The sequence below is a fragment of the Toxorhynchites rutilus genome, chromosome 1 (assembly GCF_029784135.1).
Source record: "Toxorhynchites rutilus septentrionalis strain SRP chromosome 1, ASM2978413v1, whole genome shotgun sequence".
NCBI classification, from domain to species: Eukaryota; Metazoa; Arthropoda; class Insecta; order Diptera; family Culicidae; genus Toxorhynchites; species Toxorhynchites rutilus.
In genome coordinates this window covers 151492994-151507137 of record NC_073744.1, presented here as the reverse complement: position 1 = coordinate 151507137, position 14144 = coordinate 151492994, and the positions used below count along the sequence as shown (strand labels likewise).

At 37.7% G+C, this 14144-nt stretch overlaps 1 protein-coding gene across 1 annotated transcript; it reads left to right on the top strand.

The window, feature by feature from the left end:
• Positions 1-11742: 11742 nt before the first annotated feature.
• Positions 11743-13370, top strand: LOC129776382 (achaete-scute complex protein T8). The gene has a single exon (XM_055781986.1). It carries the CDS (start codon positions 12045-12047, stop codon positions 13182-13184), a length of 1140 nt encoding a protein of 379 aa, XP_055637961.1. The 5' UTR covers positions 11743-12044; the 3' UTR covers positions 13185-13370.
• The last annotated feature ends 774 nt before the right edge of the window (positions 13371-14144 follow it).

Here is a 14144-nt window from a genome sequence, read left to right as displayed (position 1 = left end):
CAATGGCGCGTGTGCCTTACCCGGGATCGAAACGGTGCTCGGGGCAACCGATTATCTCACCGACGAGGTGAATTACGACTTTTGTTTTCGTAATGAAACAAAAAGGAGAAAAGAGGCTCATAGGAAGCACAACACTCAGAGAGGATACGTGATTTATCGAGCCACGTTTTTCTCGGTAGTTTATGTCCTGTGTGCGTGTGGATGGCTCAGATATTATAATTTGGTTCGCCTCTTTGTCTTTTCTCTCTTTCAGTGTTTTAGAGTAGTAATTGAGATTGTTTCGATCCTGCTGATGCTGCTGCTGCTGCGGGAGCAAGCCGGGAATCCTTTCCCAGGTAATGGCTGGAAAGCTCTGAATGAAAATTGTGGCTCCCGAGGATTTGATGCTGATAATAAAATTATTGTACATTTTAATTGGGACTGCTTCCAGGAACGCCGCTCGGGATCGGGATGAACCCGCGGGACACGGTACTGATTACACCGCAGCGCTCCCGAGAACCCAGAAGCCTGCGGTCGTGCCAATAAAGATCGACTCTGGTTGATATGGGACAGGATTGAGCGGGAAACATGGCTTCAGATAAAAAAAAAACACAGGAAGGAAGCTTCCCGGGTGTTATTTGGGGTGAATTATTGCCCGCTGGAATGTGTAATTGGGTGATCGTCTGTTGCTGCTGCTGCGGTGAATAATTGGTTGCGGCGATCGCAAGGGCCGCATCGTGTCGAAAAAATGCTGTGGCCGAATCAGGGAAAAAAGTACACGAAACAGCACAGCACCAATTTCCACATAATGAATTTAAAATTGTAGTAATATTCATTACGGAGTAATTCATATTTAATCGAGTTTTTGCATTGCTACTTAGGAGGATATTGTTTCTCCTGCCATTCTTCGGTAAAGCAAAAGCGGCTTGACGATCAGACACTTGACCGAAATTGTTGTCTTGTTGTTTAACACAATTTACCTAAAACAACATTATTCTTCATTTTCAAAACAAAATTATAATGGAAAATTAATTACATAAATTTCGATGAGTGGCTGATTAAAAAACCGCTTTCATCCTAAGACTCGGGGTCAACGGGTCGAACATGTTCCTCCCAATATACTCCATATCATGTAATATAAAACATTATCATGGTATCTGTAACATAATATGCACGGAACTATTCGAAACAATTGTTTAGTCTACACTTTTTCAAGAAATCTAGAGTTGAGCATTTTGGAAACATCTTTTTGACTCAAGAGTTATTTTTAAAAGGGCTTAAGTGTTTTAGCTTGAACTTTATTTGAACTACTATAGCTCGGAGGCAATTGATTGTGTATAAAAAACTATCTGAGAGCGAGAACACGCTGAAAATTACAAGTTTTTTTACATTGAAAATTGACACTAAATTTTGAATAACTATCCTTTTTCCTTTTTCCTTGATATTAAAAGAGTAAATACCTCAAGAAAGAGTCGAAATTTTGATCGCGTTTCCAAGATTGAGAAATTAAAAAAAAGTCACAGGAGGGTTGTGTTCGAGACACGACCGCATAGATGACGTAGGATTCCGTTAGGCTATCTGTTACATGCTGATTTTGGATATGTTTGAAGAATTACATTGTTAAACTCTTCGATAGTGATTTGGTGGCCCTGAAAAGGGCCGTTTTGTCTGGTTTTTAGGTATTGTTTGTTCACTCCACCAATGTTCATAACCGAGTGACAATGATAGAAAGATGGCGATTAGTCATTTGATGGTGCGTATCACGACAGAAGATGCCTAAGTGGAATGAGATATGATGAAAGCCGCCCTCTGTGGCCCTGGACGAGCTGGCTCCTGTGTTATGTATGAATGAAATAAAGAAAAAAAAACTCATCAATGTAATATGAGATAATTATCATCGAACACAATTATCAAGTTTTGTCACCAGAAAAAAAGTGTTATTTTATGATAGAGGGAATATTTGATTTATAATTTTTACTTTCTGAGTGTTTGCTCAACCCATTTCCATTTTCACTTTAAACTCAACGAAACACGATACTACATGACTCAGTGTGAATTTCAATTGGATATTGATATCGGTCATTGATATGAAATTTCACGAAGCAACCAACATAAAAGTTACAAATTAAAATTTTATTTATATTCTATCAAACATAAGTTCATTGAAATATCATTCTTCAATTAATCCATCGAAAGATTTTTATTGGAACGAAAATAAAAAAACACTCTTTCATCGCTCCCTACTTATTCGCCGACACATATGCAATCAGCAATGCCCACGCTAGTTACAATGAGCACTATCCATTTGAGTGCGTCGTTAGTTAAACTATCGATCACGAGGGTATTTACATGCTGTTTTCCCCGGACACCTTGGATTTGAAATCTCTGTTAGGGAATACATGTCGGTGGGAACAAAAGCTTCCCCTACTTTCATGTATTTGCAAAGCCGATTTTCCCCAGGCAGCTTGGGTTTGTTGTCTCTGTTAGGGAATACACTTCGGTGGGAACAAAAGTTCCCTCTACTTTGATGTGCCGATTTCTCAGTATCTTCAATTTCGACCAATCAGAACGAGCTATTTCCGTTTGGAGATTTTTTGATTTTTTGCTAGTTAGTTTCATATGATATATTATTTTATCAATTGTGATGAATTGTTATGGAGTGCTCAGATCGATTGAAGCAAATATTACGTAAATCTATCAGGAAATAACTGACCAATAATTGTAAGTACATGAGCCGCCGCATGTATCGTCAATTTCGACCATTCAGAAGCGGGGATTTCCGTTAGGATAGGGTTTAAGATTTTCCAATTATTCGATAGTTAGTTTCAGGACATATATTATTTAATTCAATGTAAAATATTGTTATGGAGTGCCGAAATTGATTGACGCAAGAATCTCATCAATCAATCATGAAATAACTGAGCAATAAGCGTTTGAAATTGGACAATTTTCACGATGTGCTCGATTTTCGATTTTCAATTTGTATCCCAATATTTTCCCGAAAGATGTAATCCCACGTCAAAAAAACAAGCTTGAATAGGCATTAAGTGGTTCTGAGAATGCCATGAAAATCGTTGCGATCGGCGAGCTACCGAGAGCTTTGTAGACTCCTCGTACTTTCATTGACATCATCGATATTGTTTAAGGAAATCAGAAAGAAAGTTCACATAGCAAATGATTAGTGTTTGTTCCGTTTGGACGCATATGTGGCTCCAAATACTTTCCTGCGTCTGGATTGATGAATCGTGTACAAAGAAAAACAAATATTAAATTCGGATTCTGCAATTCGATCGAAATCGACTTTCGCATTCTGTTCGACTAAAATCCAAACGATCTGTGCAAAAGTGGCACAAAACAAACGTCAACATAATTCATCCGTATTTGTGGAGCAATTTACTCTCTATCGAATTGGCAGGCATGAAGATAGTTTTATTTATCGTTAAGGATTTTTTTATATTGTTAAAATAAGAATGAAAATATAAAATATTATAATTGAATAAAATTGATGTTGTTTGAATACGTCGAACACGTAATCGTAGGCCTCTCCTTAGGCTTGTTTCACATCATGCGGTTACGCTCGGACTGGGCTAAAACATTTTCAATATTTTCCCATTTCTTTCCGAAAATGACTATTTCAAAAATTATGAACTTTTCAACCACTAGACTGATTCAGATCATGCACATATCAAATTAAAGACAATTAGCTAGTCTTTTTTTTTTGAAACAATATTACATTCGCAAAAAAAATGATTTAGTTTTCGTAATTGTTTTATTGTATTTGTTTTTTTTTATTGTTTACATGGCGTTGGACTAGATAAATAATTTTTAAGATTTTGCCCCGATAAATCGGGTACATTATAGTAACATTATCTCTACAGGTGATAGGCAACTCATGTTATGGTATCCACAAAATTTCAGGATTCATTATTAATGCGATCACTATATTGTTTGCTGGTGACATCTATTTTAGAGTGCAGGTTAACTTCGTTCAATACACAGTGGCACAAACCTGAGAAAAGACGGCTAAAAATATTTTCTCGCCATCCTGACGTTTCAAAGCCTAGGATAAATTCCAACTATCGTAGTTAAAAACTATTTCAGTTGGTGTTTTCTAGTTGGTGTTGCCGCTGTTTTCTAGTGCAGTAACGGTAATAAGCATCGATAATTTTTTTTTGCTGTATTTTTTGGGAAAATTATATTTCTAACGCTTTCAAAAACTTCATTCCCAGAGAAAAAAAAACTACTATTTAAGTAGTAGCTATTTAAGTTTTTTAATGAATAACATAAGACCGGATATACATGCAATTCTAAACACAATGATTTATCATCAATATTATTTAATGGAACGCATTTTTGTGAATTTACATACAATCTTGAAAGCTTAGTCGTATAAATAGTATATCGTTGAGTGTATTTAGTATTTGACGAATTGTCAATTCGTCTTAGAAAATGGTACCAGCATCTCAGATAGTAGTGAAACGTTGTTTTGAAATTCATTTTTCTCAAAAACGTATGTTTTTGAATTCTCAAAAAAAATGAATAGTCTTTAAAATTTCCAACAAGCCACCCATACATTGGAAGATGGACACTTCTACAGGGAAAAAGTTTTTTTAACAACAACTTCTCCATGTTTTCTTTGAAAAAAGTACAACTCAAACTAATTTTGTTTAAAGTCAAGAGTGTATTCGTCAAAGTTTTAGATACTATTAAATATTAACTTTTGTCAAAGACATCAATTTTCTATCTTTTATAGTCTCTGGAATACATGGTATTTTTGTATGGAGACTCCTGAAAAAATGAGGTTTTACTCGTGACATTTCTGTAGGTAAATTCTCGCATTTGACATGTTCTTGACATATTTCTAAATAGGAAAAGCATGCAAAACACGTAAATCGCGATAATTTATACATAATAATGTTACGAGATAAACAGTTAATAGTATTTTTTTAAAGAAAACATGAAAAAGTTGTTGTTAAAAAATAACTCTTTCCCTGTAAGAATACCCATCTTCCGATGTATGAGTGACTTGTTGGAAATTGTAAGGGTAATTCACATCTATTTTTCCTGTATTTAAAAAAAAATTAAAAAAATATATTTTAATTTTCAAAATATTTTTTTTCGATGGAATTCTTTTGAATTTTTTAAATTTTTAATTCTTTAACTTTTTTTTCGGAAAATCTCAATCTCAACTGTAACCTACGAAGTTAAAGTTAAAGAATGTTAGTTAAAGTTAGTTAAAGAATTGAATGTGGGATATTTTTTAAGTTTTAATTTAAAAATATCGAACATATAATTGAAAATATTGAAAAAAAAACATATTTTGGGAATTAAAATTATTTTCCTCGAAAATATGGTTTCTTTTCAAATTCTGATAAAAAAAATATGAATAGCCCTTAAAACTTCCAATAAGTCACCCTTACATCGATAGATGGGCACTTTTACAGAGAAAGAGTTTTTCTAACAACTTTTTAATGTCTTCTTTCAAAAAATCACAACTTATCCTAATTTTGTTTGAAGTCAGTTTTCAGATTTTTTTTGAGAAATAAAAAATAGTACGTGTATGAGAGAATGATTTACAGTTCTGAGAATAATTATATTTTTTGTGTAATTTTTATGAAGTATGTAAATTTGCTTGAATGCCCAATGTCTTTAAACCCACAACGCTTCACTGCAATCTGAGATGTTGTTGCCAATGGCCAGTCGAGTTGGTATGAAATTTTGTTTGTTGAAAACAAAAATTGCTTGTTTGTATGTTTTTTTTTATGACGATTTAAAATTTTTCAGAAAAGTGAAATCAAAAAATTGTTTTTTATTGGTTCACTAGCTGACCCGGCAAACTTCGTCCCGCCAAAAATTTGTTTTTTTGTTATCGATATATTCAAACAATCACGTTTTCTAACTATAAGCAAGTTCATGGGTCCAATCGCAGAACTGTTCATTGATTGATCTTCTATTCGTCTCCTTTGAATTTACTTTTTACTATGAAATTCCTAGTATTTCTAACAACACTCATCTATCAGCAGTCCCGTTGTGAACAGTCCAACTGTGAACATTCGAACAATAGGAATATTCTAACGCCGAAAAAAGGCGGCATGTGTTGTGTATCGATAGAAATGGAATACTCGGCATGTGTTGTGTATCGATAGAATTGGAATATTCTTAGGCCAGCTACTGTGTTATACATAAAAAAAACAAATGTTTATCGATGGATAGGAATCTTAAGCCTAAATAATATACAACAATAGTTATCTTAACATAAAAAATGTATACGAATAAATTCGGCTCTGTGACAGCTGAATTGCTAAATGAGCCTAATAAACGGATGAGATAAAAAAAAACAACACTCATCATTATAACATCAGATTATTTTCAGACACAATTCTCGTTCAAGATTTTTCAACCACTTGTAAATAACATGTTTCTCCGTTGCATGGAATAAATGTTTTATACAGAAAATATGATAGAATAAAGACAGCCTCAAATCGAACAATCCCTTCCTCGAGTTCTGCTCTTATCAACACATCTGGCGATCCTTTTTTTGTTGGTATAGAATCTATACTATAGATAGAAGAAGATATGATTTATTCGCATTCGAAGATATGAATAGATCGTCTCAGTAGAACTTGAGATATCGTGTACACTAGCAGTAGTTTCGAGAAAAACGCGTTCGAAGATTTGTGTCGAGGCAGCACTAGATTACATACCGCATCGCTAAAATGTCTATCAATCGGTAAGTAATGGGATTTTCTAAAAGGTATATCTAAAGTACATTCTTCAAGGTCCAAAACTGAGAAATATAAAGGATTTTTTATTTTTTTATTTTTTTCAAATTTCAAGACTAGAATTCCCTCTTAAAGGATTCCCGGAAAACATCTGCAATAGAAACAACCGCCCAGAAAAAGTGTAAGGGCACAAGTAGGCTAGAATTATTCTGACGCGGAAAAACAGGATGGGTATAAAGGTTGTGTCCCATTCATCCGAATATCATTCACCCGAAACACATCTACCCGAATGAAATTCACCCGAATGTAACAAACACACGTATGGGACATTTACCCGAATGCGACATTTACCCGAATGCAGCACTTACCCGAATGTAACGTTTATCCCAATGAAGAATGAAAAAATCAGTCAGATCAGATTATGAGTTTCCCTGTTGATAAATAACTTATTTATTTATTTTGGCTTAACGTCTTTACAACATGGCCTGATCCACAATTCTTCTCTTCTTGTGTATCGTTCGTGGCTTGGTGTTTTTAGTGGTGCGGCTTGCAAAGGCCTGCGACCAACCTCACTATCTCGCAGGAGGACCTTCGTGATACTGCTGCTTCACGTCCCGAGTACCACCAGGACTGGGCAAAGACGCTCATAGCGGTGTCAATTCGCTTAGAGGAGCTGTTTCCGGGTTTTTGTGGCTTTTCTTGGGGACTGGCAATGCCCAATGCTCATCCCACCACACCCTAGACAGTTCCGCTTTACCAGTGCAAGCCAGAAAAACGATCTATGATGATAGAATTTCTGACCCGAGCGAGAATCGAACCCGAAGCCCCCATCCTAGCAAGCGCAACGCTTACCACTAGGCCATGGGGACCATGTTGATAAATAAGATTCAATAAAAAAGTTACAGGAGGGATGTGTCCGAGACACGACCGCATAGTTGACGCAGGATTCCGGTAGGCTATCTGTTGATTTTGGATATGTTTGAAGAATTACATCGTTGAACTCTTTGATAATAATTGTGGCCCTGAAAAGGGCCGTTTTGTTTGGTTTTGTTCACTCCACCAGTGTTTACCGAGTGATGATGACAGTGATGGTAATTTTCTTTTATAATTTTCACTTTCTAAGTCTTTATTCAACCTTTTATTCAACCCAAAACGAATTTTAATTGGACTAACAACACCTAATACTTTATGTAGAGCATATGGGAAATCACTTTTTCTAATATTTCTTCACTTTTCCAATTTTGCTCGCCGTATGAACTTTCCTTGGGGGAAAATGAACACAGCAAAACAGATAGCTCAAACCAAACGACCCGTTCTCGAGCGGGAACACACCTTCGTTTTCATTCATGAAAATTGAAATAAATCGTTTCATATATCAAGTCATTTTTAACACAACTGCTACCATATACAATTTTACACTTACACTTGTGCTAAATTTATCACAATACACGATCGTTCATTGATATGGAATTTCACGCAGCAACCAACATTAAAGTTCAAATTTAAATTTTATTTGGTAGAATTAATCGTACCACTAACCTTACTTGCAATATAAAAATGCCCCCGACTTCCATATATTTGCAATGTCGATTTCCCCCAGGCATCTTGGTTTTGATGTCTCTGTCAGGGAACATCTTTCGGTGGTAACAAAAGATCCCCCTACTTTCATGTATTTGCAAGGCCGATTTCCCCCTGGCAATTTGGTTTTGATATATCTGTTAGGGAACCGCTGCATGTGTTGTCAATTTCGACCAATCAGAAGTGAGTAATTCCGGTAGGATAGAGGTTGAGATTTTTCAATTGTTCGATAGTTAGTTTTATGACACATATTATTTTTTTCAATATAAAAAACTGTTATGGAGTGCCGAAATCGATTGAGGCAAAAATTTCATCAATCCATCATGAAATGACTGAGCAATAAAGGTTTGAAACTGGACAATTTTCACGATGTGCTCGATTTTCGACTTTCAATTTGTAGCCCAATATGTTCCCGAAAGACGTAATCCTTCGTCAAAATAGTATGAGAGAACAACAACAATATGAAGTAGAATGAATGAACAATACGAAGTAGAAATTGTAATGAGGAAATTTGAATATTATGCTGGAGGCTCCGCTGTGTCACTTTTAGAAATTAATGTGGGTACGATAAACATGCCCTTTTCATTCCTTTCCGTATTGCTCTTTAAGGCTACGAGATCATTTAGAAATAAACACGGTAATTTTAACATATAAAAATATAAAGCTATGCCTTGAAAATGTGGAATGAATTTGTTCGGATCGTAATTGAAAAATCACTCTTTTGTAGCAGGTTGTAGCACACAGCTCAAATCTAAAAATAATTAATTTATTTAAATACAATTTTTACCTTTTTTTAAACTACTCACATTAATGATTTTATACATGTGTTTTTTCACCAAACAGATCTTATCAACGATTTTATCGATCCTAGGATAATAACTTCTAATTAGTTTATTATTCATTTTATGTCAATCAAATTACGAACCAGAAAATAGAATAGTAGTATCAATCAATAATTTTAACTTCATTTTTTTTTTAGTTTCTAGGTGTTACGACTGTGTCACCTTGACGCAACATCATTGCTCCAACTACACAGTCGTCGCATCTCTCTCTCCAAAATTTGGAAGAGGAACGATGGAAATGGAAAGGACGATATGTCAAATAGTGGTAAACAAAAGGCATCAAAGTGAATTGCGTAAAGCTGGAAAGGAGAAATTTGAAAAGAACCTGAAAAGAGAATTGGATTAGCTGAAATAAAAATATATATTGTGTATTCTGTAAAAAATACTAAACGTAAGTTAATGTGAAATTCAAAGATTTGTACTTAACTTGTTATTAATTGTTGCTTGTAGGAATTTTTTAACCGTCTGTACATATTTGAAATAAAAGGGGTTAAAAAAATTGGAAAAGGATTTATTGAATGTGAAGTGAATTCACCACACTAGGGTTCCACAATTGACTGTTCTGTTGAACGATAGCTTTCTTCATTGAACTTATTTCATACTTCATCAATCTTCATCACCAAATCTGTCACAACGTTCTGTCTTAATTTTCTTTTGCGCAGGGTCACTAGCGAGCCCACTGGTTTTTGTGCTCAACGGTAACAGTAATTCGTAGGAAAAAAAACTACTTACGAATTAACGCCACCGCAGCGCAATTTTTATTATAAATTTGTTTATTCGTAATGAAATTTATTCTGAGGTCAATTTAATGGGGGCGAAGTTCCCATCTAGCGAGGATAAGGGATCGAGACGGCGCCGAGGTAACGCAATCCGAGTCGGCCGCCGACCCGCCGTCGGAAGCGGCGGTCTCTCGCAAGCAAACCTGTGTTCCACCGATTGCCCGGTTAGTTTGAAACATAGAAGACGATCCTTCAGTTAGGTCGTTTGCTTGGTGCATAACATTTACCCGGTTAATTTTTGCCTTGAAATATATAAATGATTCGCCGGGCAAACGTACGCATAGAAACATAAACTTCCAAAAAATATGTAGACATGCATAAGGAAAAGTTAGAATGAAAAGTTGGTTAGAATGACACAAAATGTAAAACAAAAGTATGAGGTTAAAATTTATGATTACACACAGGATAATGGAAATTAAAAATGCTACGTACTAACACTATCACTATGGTAATTTCCATTGGTAATATAAACAATTAAAATATAAACAAAAATGGAAAAACAAAAAATCGATTCTTTCCAGCTTTTTTTTATTTTTTTTAACATCTCTGGTTGCAGTTGTTTTCCCGGGCGATTTTTATCGGTCACTTTTAATAGAACAATAGAAAATTTATAATGATCATCTGATATTCTTCTACATCGCACTGAATGATTTGATGAGCGAATGATATTCCAGTTTTGTACATTAAGATATGTACATTGATTTTGTACATTGATATATACCGAAACCTTTCCACGTTCGAAATCATGGAAAGGGGTAAATGGTAGGAACATACTCATCATCATCATAGTCATTTCCTTCAGACGTCGATGGAGATTTTACTTTGCTTTTACCTTCCTCATCTGATTTGAAAAATTTCTCTTTCAAGATAAGAAATGATTGCCCTCTGCAGATACGAAAATAAAAAGCGCGGTGGCATTTAAATTACGGTACATAAAGATTGTTGCGATTTAACCGCACATCTAGTGCCATCCGTTTCTTCGCAGGTAAGATGTAACATATTCCAGCTGACAGCCTTCCGGACAGTAAGTATATAGTCCTGCTCTTCATACACAACACTCCTCTCCGGGCCCACCGGGGTGCGCCTCCTCGATGTCTGGCAAGGAGCAACCTTGACAGCGTACCTCTACTAGAAGGGAACCCATCAGAAAAAGAAAAACCTCAGCTTTTGTAAACAGCCGTGGCAATTTTTGGCTTTCGGCTCGAGTGTACAAATGTGGAAGCGCAAAAGTTCCTTGCCTTTCTTTGCTTCTTGGGTGGAGAACTCCGTCAAAGTTAGGTCGCATTGTTCCGGAATCAAAAACGCACCTTTATCCGAACGAGTGTGTACGTAATTTCACATCAATCGTTTCTCGTCGTCCTTTTCTGTCACCCTAATATGTATCGAGAAGCGCGTCGAATATTTTTTCCCTCCGTTCAGGGACCTTCTCCGGCTTTTATGCACGAGTTATAGAGTTTGTTACATACACGGCAGGATTCGCTGCCGGCTGCCGCTAGCTGGGGTGAAACCGGTGAGAAATTGCCTGTGTGTAATCGCCTTGCGCAATTCAGACAGGAGGAAAGGACGAGTGATCCTGTCCCTTTCCCGCTCCCTTTTTCGGTTTGCGTAAATAGCGCGCGCAGACTCGGAGGGAAACCCTCTTGCGTATGTGTGTTCAATTTCTCTGATATATTGAAAATAATTCCTTTTAATAATAGTCGTCGTTACCTGGCGTGGCGCAATAGAGCGTGCGAGTTATCCGATGCACATAGGAGGGACGGGTTTATGTGGCTCTCGAGGGAGCGAGATAGCAGCACCAGATGTCCGATTTCCCGGTGGAGGACCTTTCCAGAGCGCCGGGTGAAAGACAGTTTGGCACGCGACACGGAACGCCAGAACAAAACTAGACACGGAACGGAACGGGGGCCTGGAAGCTCTTAGTTTACCTCAATAACAACAACCGAACGCAGCTGACAGACAGCAAAACCGGTAAAGTGCAGTTTACAGTTGGCTGTTGGCCGAGTTGGCGCCAAAATCCTGAAAACGAACTCCAGATGCTGTAGAAAGTGATGTTGTGAATTGTGATAAAGTTGGAATTTGAACGTTGGACTTTTGTGATAGATAGTGTTTTACGCCAAGTTTTTACGGGAGAATTTCCACAAAAAATGGCGTCGTCGACTACAATTACTGTGAGGAATATCTCCGCATTAAGTTCGATAAAAAGGATGAAGCTGAAGGAGAACCAATCGTTTTCGCCCGTTGGTTTCAGCGATGAGGATTACGATGAGAACAGTTCGACGGTGGTGTTGAAAAGAAAAATTCCACTGGGATCGCTTGGCAGTATCGAGAATTTGATGTTCAATGGGATTACAACGGAACCGAGAAAACCTTTGGGACAGCTTCAAAGTTCTCCTCAATCACTTGGATCCGGCAGACGTAAAAATGCCGACCCGAAGAGTGCCATCACTGCCGTTGAACGGCGCAACGCCCGCGAACGCAATCGCGTCCAGCAAGTTAACAACGGCTTCGCAGCGCTACGGGAAAGAATACCAGAAGAAATAGCGGAGGTATTCGAGGCTGGACCAGCCAAAGGTGTCAACAAGAAACTCAGTAAGGTGGAAACTCTCCGAATGGCTGTAGAGTACATCAAACAGCTCGAACAGCTGCTGTCGCTGGATACCGAAAAGGAAAGCAGCATTGTCAAATTCCAGCCGCAACCGCAGCAAACTCAGCTTCCGGCAACTCCCCCTCCGGAGCCAGCCCAACCAAACAACTTCTTCCTTGCCATCAAACCTCGTGCCATGGGGAACTCCAACGGATCTTCTCTCGATCAAACCCAGATCACAATCATCAACGGTCATCAGTACATCAGGATTCCCGGGACCAACACATTCCAGTACCTGGACCCGGAGAGTCTCTACGAGGCGCCTCAGAATGACAATTCCTATTTCGCCGACAGCGGCTCCGTCATCGATCAGGATGTCATCCTGGAGGACTCTAGCGATCTGATGAGCGAATCAGCCTTCGCGCTGTCACCACAGAGCAATTTCACGCTCGATTCGGAGGAGAAGAAAGACGATGTGATCTTCTTCAATCCACCCCAGGCTGAGGCCTCAGATGATCAGAGGATCGTTTCGATGATCGACCAGCAGCAATATGCAGACATTATGATGATCAAAAGTGAGTTGGAGGAGGATGACGAGGAATCGTTGCTCCATCAAACCACCAACGATCCGGGCTTCCTAGAGACAATCAGTTGGTTCGAGAGCCACCAGCAACTGCCATCGGTGTCGCTGGGGGATTAAGCAGGAGGCATGAAACCTCTCCAAATGTATACACACACAAACAAGGCTGTAGTTAAAATTGAATTATCTGTACATAGAATTATTTATTGGAGCAAATCGATTTTTATTAAAATTATTATTATTCTAATTATACGAAAAATTAATTTATTAGTCCCCATTGTTTCTTCGTAATGAATCAAGATCAAAAATAAAAAAAAAACCGACCGAAATTGAACCCCTCTTCTGCAGGCGCTCTCCGAAGGGCACACAAGGAAAGAAATTTATTGATCCTGACGATAATCGGGAATACGGAAAAGGTGTTTTCCCCCACTCCGCGCGGTCCTCATTATCGAAATTTCTCTTTCTTTAAGACGTTGCATCAATGGCAAATGAAAGCAAAAAAAAAACTAAAAGTTCTTTATCCATTCCTCCACGCTGGGTCCACCTTTCATCCTATGGCAGTCGCTGCTGCTGCTCCTGCCGCCTGATGCGGCTGATGATGGATGATAGCGCATTTACACATTTAATGATGGACTAACTTGCACCGGTTGCACCTGGAGAGGTGGAGCAAGCCGACAACAGCAGCACGTGCTGCTGCCCCAGGATCTTGATGGCTGCTTCACTCCAATTAAAGTATTGAAGTGGGGGCAAGAATGCTTATCAAACGCTTCTAATCGGACCCGTTCGATCGATGTAGGGGCGCGTGCACGTTTTTCGATCTTTGTATGCAATATTACAAATGCATCTTGTAACAGAATAAAAGGTACAAATATCCATTCGTTTTAGTAGAAGATTTTGATCCTTTTACATCGGAATATTTATTTGCTTGTTCACTAATTAAGCATGGAGTTTAATGTAGCAGCGAGAATGCGTACTACGATTAAATTGAAAAAAGGATTAATGTAAATAGTTTTAAAAAACAGATTGGCACCGTGCACTGTTCCTCAAATGTTGAATTTTGATTATTTTGAAGCGAGCAAA

What these genes read in the sequence shown, in the direction of transcription:
- LOC129776382 (XM_055781986.1), top strand. Translation starts at nt 12,045, where the DNA reads ATGGCGTCGTCGACTACAATTACTGTGAGGAATATCTCCGCATTAAGT.